Here is a 19,784-nt window from a genome sequence, read left to right as displayed (position 1 = left end):
ACAGAGCCAGACGCGGGCCTCAAACTCACCGACCGCAAGATCATGACCCGAGCCAAAGTTGGACGCTTAACCGACTGAGCCACCTAGGCACCCCAAAAATCAGTTTCTTAAATGGATGAAAAGGTGAAATGGCTCAAAACAATCTGAAAAAGATGTGAATATTTTGGTTGACCTCAAGTTTAATATGACACAGCCACTCCAAAACCATGCGACTATCCAAGAAGGCAAGCCTGTCACTGAATGAGTGCAGAGTCACAGGCCGGGTCCAGGGGACTGAGGCAGGTCTGTGACCATCTCTGTAAGAGCCCCTCGGAGATGGCAGAAAGAGCCATGCAAATCCATGAGAAGGACAATGAAATCCACTTTGACAAAAGGTCTGATAATCTAGTTCTAGGTGTGCTAGAACTAAGCACACATCTACCCTATGACCAGGGATTCATCTCCTGGACAGCTGACCCAAGACAAAGGAATCATCTGTCTTGAAACAAGAAAGTTCAGAGCACTTCATTCAACAAAGCAAAAACTCAGAAAAACCCAAGTGTCCATTAACATCTGGGAACAGATAAAAAAACAGATGACCAAAGAGGTGTATTTATACAACAGAATCCTGCACAGCGACGGAAGGAAAAAAGCAGTGATACTTGCAAACAGATGAATCTCAAAAACCGTATGCTGAGTGAAAGAAAGAAGCTCTACACAACAGCACATATTCATGAACTTCTGAAACAGGCAAATCTAACCTGTTACTGAAAAAAATCAGAACAGCAAGTGCTTCGGGGAGGCTGGGTTGGAAGGGGCATGAGGGAGCCCCCTGGGGTGACAGTTCCATATTCCCACAGGGGATTATTACACACGTGGAAGCATGTCAAGACTCACTGAACGCTACACGAAAATTTTGTGTAATACATTGTGTATAAATTTACCTAAAAAGAGAAATTGTGGAGGGGCGCCTGGGTGGTTCAGTTGGTTAAGCGTCCAACTCTTGATTTCGGCTCAGGTCATGATCCCACAGTCGTGAGATCAAGAACCGCGGTCAGGCTCTGTGCTGACAGTGCACAGCCTATTTGGGATTCTCTCTCTCTCGCTCTCTCAAAATAAATAAACTTAAAAAAAACTGTAGATAAATACTGAACTCTAATTAATGATACGCATGCTGAAATGTCTCGCTCTGTCTCTCTCTCTCTCTCAAAAATAAATAAACATTAAAAAAAATTTTTTTTAAAGAAATAAAGGCCAGAACGCAGAGGAAGCTGACTAGGGCAACTACGTTTGGAGAACTGAAGAAACAGTACGTTTGACACAGCAAAGAAAAAACGGAGGGAAAGGAACAACTCTTACTATGCAGACTTGGGGCAAACAGAAGTACAAGGGCACACCCAGGTTCCGGAAGGAAAATGTTAGGAGGCGCTCAGCACTGGGACGCGCCACCCTCACCACTGAGAAGCTCCCTGGCACTGGGTCACCCACAGATGAAAAGGCCACATCACAGGAGCTACAAACACACCCTCAAGTGGGAGGAAAATACATGACCACGTGAAGCTTTCCAAACTCTGTGATTCTACACTTAGTTTTTAAATGTTTGTCATCCGTGTAAGGACACGTCCTCTTATACGGATCATACATAAGAGGATACAGGGTAGGAATAAAACCGGAATTCTACCTCAGTTTTTACTTATGGTCACAACCCTACAACAAGAGAGGACGGCCCTTCATCTAGGCATCCCAGAGATGTTCACTACTTGGCTGGCAAAACCCATGACTGCAAACAGGAGACACTCCCAAAGAAGCTACAGGCCTGGGGTAAGATGGTTAGGACCTGGGCAACCATGAGGTGGTCACTAAGGACACATAAAGTCGGGGGAATCGCAAAGCAAGAACAGTCCTAACTGGGAAGGTCTTCCTGAGAAATGGTCTGGAAACGGAAGAAAGTGACAGATGAAAAGGGAAGACAAGCATGCGCCAGGCCGGGAGCCACGCTGGAAGGAGATCTGCCCAGCACCCGGCAGAGATGTCTCCTCACCAGATACGTGGGCCAGTGGTTCCTGGAACAACTCATCCCTTGGTTTCTGACACTAGACATTCTTGGTTTTTCTCATAGTTTCCTCGACTCCCCTCCAGCTTTCTCAAAGCCTAAGTCCTCAAGCCTTTTCAGTCTACACTTTGAATCCTTTCAATTCTTCCTCTAACCTTGTCCTAACATACCAAATAAGGGAAGATCTTCCTAAAAGAAACGGCATTCCACATTTTAAAAATTTTTTTATGTTTTAAGCAGGCTTCACGCCCAGCACAGAGCCCAACGTAGGACTTGAACTCACAAACCTGAGATCAAGACCTGAGCTGAGATCAAGAATAGAAAGCTTGGGGGCCCTGAGTGGCTCAGTTGGGGGAGCACCTGACTCTCCATTTTGGCTCAGGTCATAATCCCAGGGTCATGGGATTGAGCCCTGCATCAGGTTCCTCGCTGAGCAAGGGGCCTGCTTGGGATCCCCTCCCTCCCTCCCTCCCTCCCTCCCTCCCTCTCTCTCTCTCTCTCTCTCTCTCTCTCTGCCTCTCCCCCACTCGTGCTCTATCTCTCTTTCTCTAAGTAAATAAGTAAATAAAAGTCAATACTTCCTGAAATATATGTTTTCTATCATCGCTAACATAGCCAACGAAATAATTTTTATTTATTTTTTTTTGTTTGTTTGTTTGTTTTTTTTTTCCAACGAAATAATTTTTAAACAAACGTCTCCAGCCAAGTCATTTAACTGTTCTTCGTGCCTCTAATCTTTCTCTCTTTACCCACCAAATTAATACATTAAATTGGTGTTAAATCGAAGTAGTATTTTTCAGAGCGCCTGGGTGGCTCAGTCAGTTAAGCATCCAACTTCAGCTCAGGTCATAATCTTGCAGTTTGTGAGTTCGAGCCCTGCGTCGGGCTCTGTGCTGACAGCTCGGAGCCTGGAGCCTGCTTTGGATTCCGTGTCTGCCTCTCCCTCTGCCCCTCCCCTGCTCACGCTCTAACTCTCTCTGTCTTTCAATAATAAATAAACGTTTAAAAAAAAAAAGTATTTTTCTTTTTTTGTTTTTATTTTTGGTTGGTTTTTTTTTAATTTTTTTTTTCAACGTTTATTTTTGAGACAGAGACAGAGCATGAACAGGGGAGGGGTAGAGAGAGAGGGAGACACAAAATCTGAAACAGGCTCCAGGCTCTGAGCTGTCAGCACAGAGCCTGACGCGGAGCGCGAACCCACAAACTGTGAGATCATGACCTGAGCCGAAGTCAGACGTCCAACTGACTGAGCCACCCAGGTGCCCCTCTTTTTTTGTTTTTAAAGGACAGAGAGTGAGCGAGCAGGGGAGAGGGGCGGAGAGCATCTTAAGCAGGCTCCACACTCAGTGCAGAGCCCGATGGGGGGCTTGATCTCACAACACTGACATTATGACCTGACCTGAAATCAAGAGTCAGATACTCACTGAACCACCCAGGCGCTCCCAAAGTAGTATTTCTAAAATCCCAATCAGTTCCTATTAGTTTCTTGTCTAAAACTCTGAGCTCTCCTTTTGAACAGATTAAAACGCAAATTCAAGGTTCTCCAGGATCTGAACACTGCTCACCTTCCACACCAAACTCCTTACTAGTTTCCAAATGCAGTTCTGTTGCTTCACAATCCTGTGGTTTGTGAACACTCTTCTGCCTATTTGCAACATCCATCGGTCCCCATTCACCCCAAATCTTTTTTATAAGATTTTATTTTTAAGCAATCTCTACACCCCATGCGGGGCTTGAACTTACAACCCTAAGATCAAGAGTCACATGCTAGGCACCTCTCACCCAAAACTTCTTACTCTTCCTTCAAAACTGAGATGAAACTTCTCATCATGTGGGTTCTTCCCCAGCCCACCCACCCTACTGCACACCGTCCACTAGGAGATTACACCCTCTCTAGGCCACTAGTAACCTTATATACAACCTATTACAGCACTTGTCATTTTGTATTGTAACTTTTTCTGTTTGCATCCACTACTGAGCTGATGTCTTACAGGGCAGAGGCCATTCCTTATTCACTGTGGCATCCTAGGAACGCTCTCTGCCAGATGTTGGCCGCAGTGCGCGACTATGAGATGTATAAACGAATGACTCATAGATTTCCAAATACATATATGTAAATTTAAAGAGTTACAGAAATAAATGGGAAGAGTAAGCTTAAACGTCTTAACTCAGATGGGCTGCAAACATCACCCTCAAAAATCTACAAAGGAAACAAAAGTAGATGCGGAGCAGTCCAAAGCCGGTTCATAGTAAACGCAGACTCACTGGTGATTCTCACTGCCCGGTCAGTGCGGAAATCCTCTGTGTCTGGTTCATCAAGATCTTCCAAGAAGTTATATTCTGGATCGTCATCATCATCGGCCTCATCTAGGAAAAAAAATTATCGCAAACACTTAGTTTCCACTCTGAACTCCCATCTCTAGTGAAAATTTAAGATTTTCAGCATTGCCAGAATCTATTCCAATAAAGCACACTTATTCTTAAGTTTTTAAATAACTTCTTTTTCTCCCCCAATGAATTGCATAGCTCATTTCCCACAGCTGACACATCTCACCTACTCTCTCCAAAAAGCCAAGTTCTTTCCTTCCTTTGAAAAAGACTTCAATCTGCCAAAACTGTAGCAAAAGCCAGAAAACTAAACATGTAATTTATCTCAGCAACCATACTTTGAGTAGTGCAACTCAAAATAACACTTTTGTAAAACTACTTACACAAAACCATGGATGGGGCACCTGTGGGGCTCAGTCCATTAAGCGTCTGACTTCGGCTCAGGTCATAATCTCACGGTTCGAGAGTTCGAGCCCCGTGTCGGGCTCCATGCTGACAGTATGGAGCCTGCTTAGGATTCTCTCTCTCTCCCCCCCTCCCTCACTTGCACTCTCTCTCAAAAATAAATAAATAAACTTTAAAAACATCATAACAGGGGTGCCTGGGTGGCTCAGTCAGTTAAGCATCTGACTTTGGCTCAGGTCATGGTCTCAAAGTTCGTGGGTTTGAACCCTGTGTCGGGCTTTGTGCTGACAGCTGGGAGCCTAGAGCCTGCTTCAGATTCTGTGTCTCCCTCTCTCTCTGCCCCTCCCCTGATCATGCTCTCTCTCTCCAAAAACAAAAAAGCACAGAGAGTGATAAAAACATGACTTTGATGCCCAGTGATTAAGGAGTGACTACAGTTATGATGCCTTAGCATAAAATAGTGTACATGTACAAAATGTAAACATGTAACCGCCTCATAAATGTTCACATATGACAAAATATAACACACATGTAATAATCCTTAGTATGAAAAAGTATGCCCCTACAATAAGACTCAAAATAACTAAAAATAGGGGCACCTGGGTGGCTCAGTTGGTTGAGCATCCGACTTTGGCTCAGGTCATGATCTCACAGTTCGTGAGTTTGAGCCTCGCGTCGGGCTCTGCACTGACAGCTCGGAGCCTGGAGCCTGCTTCAAATTCTATGTGTCTCCCTCTCTCTCTGCTCCTCCCCCACTTGCACCCTGTCTCTCTCGCAAAAAATAAAATAAACAGTAAAAATTAAAAAAAAAATTTGGGGGGCACCCGGGGGGCCAGTTAAGTGTCCGACTTCGGCTCAGGTCATGATCTCGCGGTTTATGAGTTCGAGCCCCACGTCGGGCTCTGTGCTGGCAGCTCGGAGCCTGAAGCCTGCTTCCAATTCTGTCTTTCCCTGTCTCTCTGCCCCTCTCCCTCTCGAGCTCTGTCTCTCTCTCAAAAATAACTAAACATTGAAGAAAAAGAACTAAAAATATACAAAAATAGTACACATTTTGTGATGTGAGGGCATAGGAGGAATCCTGGTGTTTCTCTCCAACATAACTTTCTCCGATGCTGATGCCACGATCGCTAAATAAAACCTGTGAAGAGTCACTGGATTACAGAATCGTCACACGAAGGTGGTATTTTTTCCAGGACGTTAGACAAGTGCCGTCTGGCAGAACATTCGGCGACAGAGGAAACGTCCTAGTGCGCACAGCGCGGTAACGGCAGCTCCCGGCAACAGGCGGCACCCGAGAACTTGAAACGTGGCTGGTGCCACCAAGGAACTGAATTAAGAAGACGGAAAACAAACAAAGTCTGCCAAAGGGGAATAACTGAATCCCTGCCGCCGCCCCCCCACCCCCCCCACGCAGGCAGAGCCAAGTGCGCGTGTGCAGTGGGAAACGTCTGAACTGAAGGCCTCCGTGAAGGAAGCAAGTTTCAGATGCAGAACTCGGACTCCTTCCACCAGGAAGCAGTCAAGGGGAGGGCATGCCAGTCCTCACACACAGAACACGAGTGAAGAACAGAACTCTTCTTTTCCACTTTGTCCCCCTCCATCCCTCCATAATAGTCACTTTTTGTAAAAAATGAGTGCCTTCCATTAAAAACAAAAAAATATACACGTTTTTGATTCCTTCTCATGGGAAAATCTATTCTGATCAACCATAATCTAAGCTGGTATTTTTTACTCCACATTTACAGTCAGGTTATATTAATTTCCATCGTCCACGACGTAACTATTTAAACGTCAAGTCTCTTCATCGATGTGTGCATTTACGTCCCCAGTAAAAAATTCTTCAAATCCTCACACAGGGAATCCTGTCTTCCCAAACTTTCCGGGACTCTCCGAGTACATCTCCCGACAAACACGCCGAGGGGGGGGAAGTCCTGTGGGAAGGGCTACGACGGGCAGGCAGCGCGGGCAGGTTCGAGCCCCCTCATGGGATGGGAGAGCCGCACCAGACACACCACACCGATGGGCCAGCCAATACTCTCCGAGCACCCATTTGGCAAACACGTTGAGAAGTCATGCACGAAGGTTTCTTCTGAGTTCTCAGCTTTTAGTTCCCCGGCTGTGGCCTCTGTCCGCTTACTCTTCTGGCTGATCAACCCCGGCATCCACCCAGCTGATCTCAGTCTGTTGTTCACCTCCAGTGCTGCCTCTTAATTGTTTTTTGGCAAATGAGACTCTCAGTTTTACTACTACGCAGATCAGATGGCACAAGGAGCATGTAAAAATAGCCACGTCATGCTACAAAAACAGACCAGCATCTGGCTAAAGTTAGGGACTGGGGTCTGTATGTAGCATCATTTCCTATTCGTCAGCACTCAGTAATTCAGCTGGTGGACAGGGGGGTCCACACCTTCCCTACTCACTGGCTTTGTGTTCTCTTTTTTAATCCGTCCTAATACATAAACAATGACAAAAAATACTGAGATTTAAAGAAAGAGGCTCTCCACCCTCCCCACTAACCCATTATTCCATTTTCTCAATCCACCCTTACCATAGACGCTTACTTCTCCCAGATCAGCAGTCTCCAATCTTTAGGGTGCGTGAGAATTAGATCCCTAGACCACACCCATTGGAGATTCTGACTCAGTCAGTAAGAGGGGAGGCCCCGGAATCTGTATCTTTAACACAACCCAGCACGCACACCCTTCCATTCCTTGACTCTGACTCCAGTTCTAGAGATGATGCCATGAGCAGCACGACCTTGGACCCCAAACTCCTGACACCTGAGATTCCGGCCTTTCCTCCACAACAGCCACCAGCTCGGCTCTTATAGCCACGACGATGGAAACCAGGGAAAATCAGGGCACCAAAGCTGCCAGCACAGAGAAAGCCACGAGGTCCTGCTATGGTCAGCATTCGGCCTTAACTCTGGCCTAGGGAACGGGCAGCAGGGCTTGTTAGGGAAGAGTCCTACCCACCTAACACCTTCTGTCCTTGACACCTCCTTCAGTGGGACACGTTCCTAGAACACTGAGCTGGGCCCGAGCCCTAGAAGGACTAAAACTGGGCAATGCAATGAAATTTTGAGATTTCTGTGAAATGGAAAGGACTGTATTTGTCCCTGGTCATGGCTTTCTGCAGAGATTCTGAGCCTCGGTATCACGGACCTTGGGATAGGTTGGTAGGAAAAGGTTGTATCAATAAATGAACACCAAGAGATTTATAAATCCCGAAATAATATTCAATGAAAAAAGTCCATGATCCCTATGAATCATGAACCGTCATCATGGAGAGGGGCTTTCATAGTTTTCTTTTTTTTTTGAAGTTTATTTATTTATTTTGAGGAGGGGAAGGGCAGAGAGAAAGAGAGAGGGGGAGAGAGAGAGATTTCCAAGCAGGCTCTGCACTGACAGACTGAGCCACCCAGGCATCCCTCAGTTTTTTTTTTTTTTTTTAATTTTTTTTTTTTAATGTTTATTTATTTTTGAGACAGAGAGAGACCGAGCATGAACGGGGGAGGGCCAGAGAGAGAGGGAGATACAGAATCTGAAACAGGCTCCAGGCTCTGAGCAGTCAGCACAGAGCCCGAAGTGGGGCTCGAACTCACAGACCGCGAGATCGTGACCTGAGCCGAAGTCGGACGCTTAACCGACTGAGCCACCCAGGCGCCCCTCAAAGTTTTCTTTATACAATGTTTGATTTCTGTCCACCAGGCGTGTATTATCACAAGCAGAGAGCAGAAGACTCCCAGGAGGACGTGTCCTACAAGACCCCTAACCCATAACGTTACCTATCCCCTCGCTCGCCCCTTCCTCACCCTAACTGGCACGACTGGCAAACATCCTTCAAAGGTCCATCTCAATTACCACCTCCTTCACAGAGCTGCCTCTGATCGTCCTAAACGGGAATTCTCTGTCCCTCTTCTAAAGCCAGTATTCATGCCACTTTGATGGCGCATCTGAGTTCATCCAACTTCGTTCACCTGGGGTGCCCTGCGCATCTATGGACCAGGCACCATTCAGCGGTATCTCAATCTGGCAAAACGGTCATGCTCCTTTCCCTTTCAGGATCCTAGTACAATGCGTCCTAGAAGGAAAGTACTCAATAAAATTTGCCAAGTAACGTATAATATAATTTTAACAGCTTCATAAGGTATATTCATTGAGGGGCGAATGGGTAGCTTAGTTGGTTAAGCGCCCGACTCTTGGTTTCGGCTCAGGTCATGATCTCAGGATTGAGAGGCGGAGCCCCGCATCAGGCTCCAGACTGGGCATGGGACCTGCCTGGGATTCTCTCTCCCCGTCTCCCTCTGCCCCTCTCCCCAGCTCTCAAGCAACCATGCGTGTGCGCGCGCTCTCTCTCTCTCTCTCTCAAAAAAATAAGGTATATTCAAAGACTTATTCTCTTTCATTCGTTTATCCTGACTTATTCCTAGCCTTATCTACACAAATATTTATTCGGTCTATTTCCGTTAAAGCTACACATTATTTATCTTAAAGCATTACTCCTCAACACATAAATCTTATGGTAGTTGTTCTCAGAAGACAGGGAAAGAATGAAAGATGTGCTCTGCAGGTTGTCTGTAATTAGGTTTTTTTTTTTTAAAGTGTGAGTCTTCCACAACACAACCAATATGAATATTCGGGTCACTCTCCACTAAAAAGTCAAAAAGAAACAACAAGAACAAAATCTGCCTGATTCCAACCAGAAAAGACCCCGAATAGCCAAAGCAATCTTGAAAAAGAAAACCAAAGCAGGAGGCGTCACAACCCCAGACTTCAAACTGTACTACAAAGCTGTCATCATCAAGACAGTATGGTACCGGCACAAAAACAGACACTCAGATCAATGGAACAGAAGAGAGAACCCAGAAACGTATGGCCAACTAATCTTTGAAAAAGCAGGAAAGAATATCCAATGGAATAAAGACAGTCTCTTCAGCAAGTGGTGCTGGGAAAACTGGACAGCGTCATGCAGAAGAATGAACCTGGACCACTTCCTTAACACCAGACACAAAAATAAACTCAAAATGGATGAAAGCCCTCAATGTTAAGACAGGAGGAAAAAGCAGGCAAAAACCTATTTGACCTCAGCCGCAGCAACTTCTTAGTCAACACGTCTCCGGAGGCAAGGGAAACAAAAGCAAAAATGAACTACTGGGACCTCATCAAAAAGCTTCTGCACAGCGAAGGAAACAATCAGCAAAACTAAAAGGCAACCGACAGAATGGGAGAAGACATTTGTAAACAACACAGCAGATAAAGGGTTAGTATCCAAAATCTATAAAGAACTTATCAAACTCAACACCCAAAAAAATAAATAATCCAGTGAAGAAATGGGCAAAAGACATGAATGGACACTTCTCCAAAGAAGACATCCAGACGGCCAACTGACACATGAAAAAATGCTCAACATCACTCGTCATCAGGGAAACACAAATCAAAACCACAATGAGATACCACCTTACACCTGTCAGAATGGCTCACATTAACAACTCAGGCAACAACAGATGTTGGTGAGGATGCGGACTGCTGGTGGGAATGCAAACTGGTGCAGCCACTCTGGAAAACAGCATGGAGGTTCCTCAAAAAACTAAAACTAGAACTACCCCACGACCCAGCAATTGCACTACCAGGTATTTATCCAAGGGATACAGGTGTGCTGTTTCGAAGGGACACGTGCACCCCCATGTTTACAGCAGCACTGTCGACAACAGCCAAAGGATGGAAAGAGCCCAAATGTCCATCGATGGATGAATGGATAAAGAAGATGTGGTCTATATACACAATGGAGTATTACTCGGCAATCAAAAAGAATGAAATCTTGCCATTTGCAGCTACGTGGATGGAACTGGAGGGTATTATGCTAAGTGGAATTAGTCAGAGAAAGACAAAAATTATATGACTTTCCTCATACAAGGACTTTAAGAGACAAAACAGATGAACATAAGGGAAGGGAAGCAAAAAGAATATAAAAACAGGGAGGGGGACAAAACAGAAGAGACTCATAAATATGGAGAACAGAGGGTTACTGGGAGGGGGGATGGGCTAAATGGGTAAGGGGCACTAAGGAATCTACTCCTGAAATCATCGTTGCACTACATGCTAACTAATTTGGATGTAAATTCAAAAAATAAAATTTTAAAAAAATCTGCCAGATTCCATCAAAAGAATGTAACATCATCTGCAATCACTATAGACTAAGACAACCTCTTACATCTAAATCTACAGAAGCTTATTGCACAGAATCAGGAATGATGCCCGATTTCCACTGTAGTACACAAAGAAAATCACCAGAGACAACTTCTGTAATGTTGATTTCACTAAATTAAAGCACTAAATTTTAGTACTGTTCTAGAGTAAGGGTTGCAGTAGGGATTCTCATAGCACGACTGTATGTAGTCAACAATGTTTCTGTCTGGGCACTGCTCTGTGCCCACTTCTGGCCATACTATTACATCCGGGTTAACTGCCTAGCCCACGCTCACCACTGCTAGGCACTGCCAACCCCAGGACCCAGGCTCACACGGGCTTCCATCACCACCAAGAGAGCGGGCCCGTGACCAAACAAGGCCAGTCTGGGTTGTGCCTGTGCATTTTTCAGACTGAAGCCTGCAGGCAAGGGTCCCTCTGGTGTGGATGCAAAGCAAGAAGTGAACAGTGAGCTGATGACCACCGTGCCAGCCTTACACATAAACAGGGCTGGGCACGGGACTGACCCATGAAAAGGAGTCAAGACGCTGGCTCCAGAGATGCAAGGAGCCACAATGGGGCCTCAAAGCCACTGCCGGTTCCCTTGATCTCCCCAAGTTCAGTTCCATCCGACGTGCACTTGGCACAGCGGCAGCTAGCGCTGTCACGTGCATCACACAGGTCCCCGGCTGGCACAGCAGTCCTCCAGGGGGTCAGCGCACCCTCGGGCAGTCATATATCAAATTATTTCTGCATTTAGGTTTCAGGGGACGATTCTTAGCATTCCAAAGATCCTGAAAAGGACTCTGAACCAGCACACCATGCAGAGTACCATCCACGGAGCTGTCATAGCGCCACAGGCTGACAGACGACACCATACACGTGCCAAGCACAGCACAACATACAAACATGTCGAATCGCCATCTTGTACAACCTGGAACGAATGCAACCAGTGCGTCAACTATACTCAAAAGATTCTTTTTTTTTTTTTTTTAATTTTTTTTTAATGTTTTTATTTATTTTTGAAGGAGAGAGAGAGCATGAGCAGGGGAGGAGCAGAGAGAGAGGGAGACACAGAATCCGAAGCAGGCTCCAGGCTCTAAGCTGTCAGCACAGAGCCCGATGTGGGGCTCAAACTCACAAACTGTGAGATCATGACCTGCGCCGAGGTCGGACGCTTAACCGACTGAGCCACCCAGGCGCCTCACAAAAGAAAAGATTCTTAACCTACAAAAAGGAGGGGACTTAAGTACTGATTTAAAATTGTGAGTTCAATAAAAAATTGAGTTCGGTTAAGCTTCGGACTAATGACAATTCGACCACAGAGGGGAGAGTGCACACAAACATGACCACTTACCCTCATTCCCCACGTCGTCGTTCATGAGCCCGCCCAGCCACACTTTCCAGTCCTCGTCGTCTGCTGTATTGGGGTCATACATGTCTGGCGTGATGTCTGGAGCCCGGAGTTCTGCCTCCAGCTGCCCCAGGGGAACGTCTTTTAGAGGCATCTTAGAGCGGGTTCGGAATGCAATGAGGCTATCATCCATGGGCTTGTCAACAAAGAAGGGATGACACGGGTCACTCAATGCCTAGTGCTTCCCAATTCTCCACACCTCCTCACACCTACACCTCATACCCCTGCAATGTTCTTCTTGGCTTCAATCACAAGGTCTCCTCTCTAAACAGGTTGGGTTTCTTATTCTTTGAAAAACGTTAAGGACAATGACATCAGCTTTAAAACAAACATTAAAAAAAAATTTTTTTTTAACGTTTATTTATTTTTGAGAGAGAGAGAGACTGAGCATGAGCAGGGGAGGGGCAGAGAGAGAGGAAGATACAGAATCTGAAGCAGGCTCCAGGCTCCAAGCTGTCAGCACAGAGCCCGACACGGGGCTCGAACCCACGAACGGTGAGATCGTGACCTGAGCCGAAGTCGGACGCTCAACCGACTGAGCCACCCAGGCATCCCTAAAACCAACATTTTAGTGGTGGCTCAGTCGGTTGAGCGTCCGTCTGACTGCTGACGTCGGCTCAGGTCGTGATCCCACAGTTCCTGAGTTTGAGCCCGGCATCGGGCTCTGTGCTGACTGTGGAGCCTACCTGGGATTCTGTCTCCCTCTCTCTCTGCCCCTCCCCCACGCACACTCTCTCCCAAAATAAATAAATATAATACAATAAGATAAAATCAACATTTTAGGAACATCTGTAACAGCTTTACTAAGATATAATTTCCATACCATAAAATTCATCCTTCTGAAATGTGTAACTGAGTGGATTTCACTGCATTCATAGAGCTGTGGGACCATCACCGGTATCTAATTCCGGAATACTTTCTTCGCCCCTAACGGAAACCCCAATCTGATTAGCAGTCACTCTCCCCTCTCCCCCGCTCCTGGTCCCTGACACCCATGATCTATTTTGTGTCTCTACATTGGCTCATGCGGGACACATCAAATAAATGGAATCATACACTATGTGGCCTTTTGTCTCTGGCTTCTTTGACTTAGCATAATATTTTCAAAGTTCACCTGTTTTGTAGTGTAAGTCAGGACAGCATTCCTTTTCATTGCACGATAGTGTCCCATTTACACTTTGGTGTATCCACACTGCAGGGAATGAAAATCTGCTGTTTCCACTTTGGGAAAGTTTATTATGAGTAACGCCACAATGAACGTTTGTGTACTCGCTTTTTACTTGGATGTAACGTTTTCAATTCTCCTGGAGTGGACTCTCTGGGCCACACAGTCACTATGTTTAATGTTCCGAGGAACCACCAAACCATTCCCCAAAGCGGCCGCACCATTTCACATTCCCACCAGCAACGTGTGCGGGTTCTCCACCTCTCCACATCCTTGCCAACACTTGCTCCTGTCCATGCGTTCACCCTAGCCGTCCTGGTGGCTGTGAAGTGCTGTCTCATCCTTTTCATTCGCATTTCCCTAATGACTAGTGATGCTGAGCACCTTTTCACATGTTGACTGGCCATCTGTAGGTCTTCTCTGGAGAACTATCTATTCTTCTCCTTTGCTCATTTTTGGCTATTCTGGGTCCCTCGCATTTCCATGTGAATTTCAGGATAAGCTTATCAATGTCTGCCCAAAAAGGAAAAAGCAGCTGGGATGTGGATAGCGAGGATACTGAAGCTGTAGGTTAAGTCAGGAAGTTCTCACTGGATGACTGCAGCCGTCTAGTAACTCTTCTGTCTCCTCCCTTGCTCTCCCACCTTAACCAAAGGAGAGTTTTTAATTCTTTTTAATGTTTATTTATTTTGAGAGAGTGCAGGTGCGCATGGGCATGCTGAGCGGGGGAGAGGTAGAGACAGAAAGAGAGAGAATCCCAAGCAGGCTACGCACTGTCGGTGCAGAGCCTGACGAGGGGCTCGATCTCATAAACCATGAGCTGAGTCAAAATCAGGAGTCGGACGCTCAACTGACAGCCACCCAGCAGACACCCGGATGCACAGCTCCTTCTAATTCAGATCTGGGCTCAAAGTCAACAATCCCAAGATCAAGAATCACATGCTCCACCGACTGAGCCAGCCAGGCACCCAGGGAGGCCTTTTCTGATCATGTTATGTGAAGTACTCTGATAGGCATTACCGTATTTCTTTGCTTTTACTTAGTTCTTACTTGAAATGATTTGTTTATGGTGTCTCTCTCTCTCTCCAATAAACTATAACCTAGAAGAGGAAAGAAAGACCTTTTCTGTCTTATACTGCTATTCCCCAACTTCCATCGTTCAGCAAGTATACGAATAAACGGTTACATAAAACACTACTGCCCTCTAAACACTATGCACTCACCCCCAAAGCAGTGTCATTAAATTAAATGACCCTTGCGGGGGTGTTCCATTCAATATTCTGTTTTTAAATTTTAGAACAGACATATTTTTCATTAACCTACAAGACTGGCGGAGAAAACCTAGAGCCTTAGAAAGAACTGGCTAACCGGTGGAATTCAGAAAGTCCTCAATTGACACCAACCACAGCAATGACTGTTTCCAGCAAGAAGCAGCAACGGATGCTTACTGGCAAAAAGATGTTTGGCTTCAAAGTATATCCCATAAGATACATATGAATTTAACAATGGAAAATAGGAACATTATCATGAAGAAATCAAGCAGACATCACCATGACCATGTGATCACACCTCACACAGCAGGTGTCACGTCCCTCCGGATACGATGCACTAGAAAGGACATAATCCCTTCTGTGCTGCTTGTGCCAAAAGTGTGTAACCTGAATGCAATGATGACGAAATATCAGAAAAATCTAAATTGAGAAATATTCTGTAAAATTACAGTCCACACAGTTCAAAATGTCAAGGTTATGAAAGACAAAGAAATGCTGAGAAACTGTTCTAGACTAAAGAAGACTACAAGGGGCACCCTGGCTGAGTCAGTCAAGGGAGCAAGTGACTCTTGACCTCAGGTCATGAGTTCGAGCTCCACACTAAGCACAGAGACTACTATAAAATAAAATAGAATAGAATAAAAATAAAATAGAATACAACAAAAATAAAATAAGATAAAATGTAATACAATGCAACACAATGCAATAACAGCGTATGAGGTAAGACGCTGTATGTGTAATCCTGGACTGGGTCCCGCATCGTGGGAACTTGCTTCTTTTGCTAGAAAGGACATTACTGGGACAACTGGTAAAAATCTAAAAGAGGACTTGACTAGATTAGATAATATTACTTCTTTTCATAACAGAATGTCCTATTTTAGAGAATACACATGCAAGTGTTTAGGAGAAAAAGAGCATTGTGACTGCAACATGAAGTGACTCAGGAAAGCAAGTATGCAGACAGAGAGAAAGCGGCAGGAGTGACAGCACAGCCACGGTAAAGGTCAGGACCCGGGGGCCGGCTGAAGGGGAGGCGTCCTGTGTTCCACAGTTTGAAATGCTCTGCATCACGTACCCACTCCTTCCCCAGGGGCTACAATTCTCCCAGTAAAGCGGCCTGAACCAGAGGATCAAAGGCCTGCAATTTCACAACTTCCCTTCTCCCTTCCCAACCCGAGCAACAGCTATGTGACCCCGTCCGACGTCACCAGTGACAGACCTCCACTGCTCACCTGGAAAGAGTCCATGCACACAGGACTGGAGGCCAGCTCCTCATCTACCGCGTGCAGCTTCTCCATGAAAGTGCTGTCCCTGCTCTGCTTGGGCTTTGGGGGAGGTGGGGGCCCCATGGGCACGACCTCAGCGCTGATGTGCCTAACGGCAGGTGTGGGGACTTTCTCAGCCTGAATGAAAGAGGCAACGATGTTAAAAAGTGAAAGGGAGGGAGGAGAAGAGAAAGAGAGGGAAGGAGAGAAAAGAAACAAAAGAGGTGGGCAGAGACGGGCACATCTTTCATATGTCAGTGATCTTTCCTTTGCCATGTAGACAGAGCTACATAAAAACAGATACACTGTCAAATATATTAATCTAATTAGGTTCCATCCTATTTCCAATGAAGCCAACAGGATGCTGCCTAGGAGATCAAAAGTGGAAAATCTAACAAAAATGGCTTTAGGACAACATTAGAAAAAAGACAAAGCTAGGAGAAAAGAAACCGCTAGTCACCCATATCTGGCTGCTCGGAGGACTCAGGAAAGCACCCCCCACCCCCAACACTGAGCTCCAGTTTTCCTCTCAACTGCTGGCTGACTTAAATAAAGGACTCTGAAATCTGAAAAGTTCTGACGAGGCACAGGCAACAGCACAATCAGCGGGACTGAGTGGCGTGTGCTCAAGGGGGACGGCTCAGCATCCCACGGACAGCCAGCCTGCGGCGCAGTCCCGTCCTCGTCTCTTGTGATCGGTGCCAACTCACCTCCGATAATACGCCACCCTCCTCGTCCGTTTCAGTCACCTCGGAAGCCTGCCTCAATCTGGATTTCTTTGCCCCACGTGGGGATGAAGCGGTGCTTTCAACATCACTTTCCAATAAACTCTACAAGACAAACCCAGTTCGTGTTCCCATTTCTGCCCCTATGTCATTCCACCGAGTCTGAAGTATCTCAAGAAAATGAATCAATTTAAAGTAAGAGAAAATAAACCTTAGAAGTTTAATATTCGGAAGCTAATCAGATTGGTCTTCTCATTAAAATTACAAGACATTGGCTTAAAATCCTTTTACAAACAAGTCAAAGAATGCACTAAGAAACAATATTACACAGCAATGAGAACGAACAAACTGTGGCTGTAAGCAACCGTATAGAAGAATCACAAAGGGTCAGCGATGAAACAAAAAAACAAAAAAACAAAAAAGCCAGACATGGGGGAGTACATGTAAGTTTAGAAGCAGCACGCACAGCGCTGCCCACTTAGGCAACAGAACCACAGAGAAAGAGGACACGGGTACGCTGGTGGGGCTGCATTTAAGGACTCTGGAGAACTCTCGTGAGGACTGGCTTTATAATTATTTAAGCTGTATTTAAAAATTTTTATTCTGGGGGCGCCTGGGTGGCTCAGTTGGTTGAGCGTCTGACTTCGGCTCAGGTCATGATCTCGCGGTCCGTGAGTTCGAGCCCCGCGTCAGGCTCTGTGCTGACAGCTCAGAGCCCCAGGGAGCCTGTTTCAGATTCTGTGTCTCCCTCTCTGACCCTCCCCCGTTCATGCTCTGTCGCTCTCTGTCTCAAAAATAAATAAATGTTAAAAAAGAATTTAAAAAAAAAATTTTTTTTCTGTGCACAGTTCTATACGTTAGATGTGTGTTCTATTTCATAAGACACGAAAACATTAAGGGAGTAGTAGGAAGAAGAGAAAATGCCTCGCAGTCTTGGATTTATGCAAAGAAATGACCAGAAAAAAGAAACGTGCCTCGTTCCTCTCTACAGAACAGGCGACAACACTAAGGAGGCCTTACTGGGTCTCGTTTCTTCTCCATTAGCAGCTAACACTCACGGGGGGAGCCACTGACCTCTTCAGCCGTCTCGTCCTCCTCTTCTTCATCTGGCTGGTACTCCTCATCTGAGGAGTCATCCTCTTCGAGGTGAATATCCACAAACTGAGGGGGCTGCGTTAGCACAAATTATAGAAAGAAATGAAGTTACAGGAAACACAAATCATACGTGTTTGGAAAATAAGAGGAAGAAAGCAGAGCAGGAAAGAAATAAATCCTAACAGCACAATGAGCAGCTATAGCAAGTAACAACAGGCAGCGGGTAAAGAGATTCCTAGCGTGAGAGTCAAACCTAAGAGGAATGGAAAGGAAAAAAAACAAAGATCGAATTAAAACAAGAAGACAGATCCCCCAAAAATTAAATAGAAAGGAAGTACTTAGATTTCAAAACTGATGAAGTCTTTCTGGAAAAAAGAATTACCTCTTCCAAGTTTACCTTAATTTCATTGGCCTTCTTAATTGGTGAAATATTCCATGTTGGAATTACCTACCAACAAAGAATATAAATAATTACGTTCTCTTCACTGAAATAGACGGCTTTTCAATTTTACCTCCTCTTCACCATCACAAAGAGCCATCCATGTACCTAACATGTAGGTGTAGGGATCAAGGAATATTAATTATCTCCAAGGGTATCCTCTCAACGTTGTCAGAGCTTATCAGATGAAAAGGAGAGAAGAATCTATTTCAATCTAGCATCTCTGCCTTAACCCTAGTGAGACTTTATTAACTGTAAGGGGAAAAAGCGTCTGTCTTGCCTACTTTATTTACGTATATATTTTAAATAAACTCTACCCCCCACTGCGGGGCTCAAACTCACGAACCTGAGATCAAGAGTCACATGCTCTTCCAGCTGAGCCAGCCAGGCACCCCTGACTTTATATCACAACTTGGGTTCACACGGATTAATGAATCTGAAAACTATCTGTGAGGCACCTGGGTGGCTCAGTAGGTTGACGGACTTTGGCTCAGGTCATGATCTCACTGTTCACAAATTCAAAAGCCACACTGAGCTCTGTGCTGACAGGTCAGAGCCCGGAGCCTGCTTCGGATTCTGGGTCTCCCTCTTTCTCTCTGCCCCTCCCCCACTCATTGTCTGTCTGTCTGTCTCTCTCTCTCTCTGAAAAATAAACATTAAAAAAAAACTACTTGTAAACTATAATAATACACATACCTAAGATACTAAAGGTGACAGTAGCCTTTTTGACATCAGTATTTTTTTTAATCAATCACATAAATCCAATGTAAATGTGCCTCCCAAGAGCCAGCCATGACCAGTTCTTTTGGAAGGATTTAGGGGTAAAGTATCAAATTGTCCTCCACTTATTTTCAAATAGTACAGGAAAAAAACAAGAGATAGCTATAAAGATATAAAGTAAAATATGGCAAAATTTTACAGTTAAATCTAGATGGAATCTAAATTTCCTATAAAATTATTTTAACTTCTTGTATGTTTTAAAATAACAGAGTTGGAGTGAAACGTTTTTAAAGAATTTTTTTAAGGCTCTTACATGCTGCTGACAAAAAATGTCCCTGGAGTGTATAATTTCTCGAGCATTTAAGGTGACCCAGTGAAAATCGGGTTATTGAGCACAACCCAAGAGGCACTGGGTTCTATCTCCACAAGGAGCCTCAGCCTCTCCACATCTCCTCAGCCCTGCCATGTCCCAGCCCCTTCCCTTGCTCTGTTGAACTAGGCCCAGTATAGGGTAAAGGGAATGATGTGATTCTGGTCCACACTCCTTCCCGGGTGTGTTTCTAAACCAATCAGGTTCCCTACTGCCAAATCCATCCAAAAAGGCAGGGCGAGGCAGCATCCGGAAGTGTGCTGGAGTCCTGGAGTCCGTCTATTTAAGCATTAAGAAGCAGGAAACTTGGACTTCAGTCCTTGCTGTCCCACATACACTAACATCTTGGGCTGTCCAACTTATCTAT

The 19,784-nt window shown here is 45.2% G+C and overlaps 1 protein-coding gene across 6 annotated transcripts in view; it reads right to left on the bottom strand.

Annotated features, from left to right (window-relative positions):
• GON4L (gon-4 like) overlaps nucleotides 1–19,784 on the bottom strand; it is a 73,886-nt gene that overhangs the window by 24,677 nt on the left and 29,425 nt on the right. For all 6 annotated transcript variants that reach the window (XM_042976296.1, XM_042976295.1, XM_042976298.1 and 3 more), the window contains exons 7-12: nucleotides 18,286–18,336; nucleotides 17,868–17,963; nucleotides 16,779–16,898; nucleotides 16,036–16,206; nucleotides 12,311–12,503; nucleotides 4,298–4,399 (exon numbers count right to left, since the gene is read on the bottom strand). In XM_042976296.1, the coding sequence (XP_042832230.1) occupies nucleotides 4,298–4,399; nucleotides 12,311–12,503; nucleotides 16,036–16,206; nucleotides 16,779–16,898; nucleotides 17,868–17,963; nucleotides 18,286–18,336 (733 nt within the window). The remainder of the gene's footprint in view (nucleotides 1–4,297; nucleotides 4,400–12,310; nucleotides 12,504–16,035; nucleotides 16,207–16,778; nucleotides 16,899–17,867; nucleotides 17,964–18,285; nucleotides 18,337–19,784) is intronic.

The sequence above is a fragment of the Panthera tigris genome, chromosome F3, assembly GCF_018350195.1.
Source record: "Panthera tigris isolate Pti1 chromosome F3, P.tigris_Pti1_mat1.1, whole genome shotgun sequence".
Taxonomy (NCBI): Eukaryota; Metazoa; Chordata; class Mammalia; order Carnivora; family Felidae; genus Panthera; species Panthera tigris.
The sequence above is the reverse complement of the archived record's forward strand: the minus strand, read 5'-3'. Positions and strand labels throughout refer to the sequence as shown.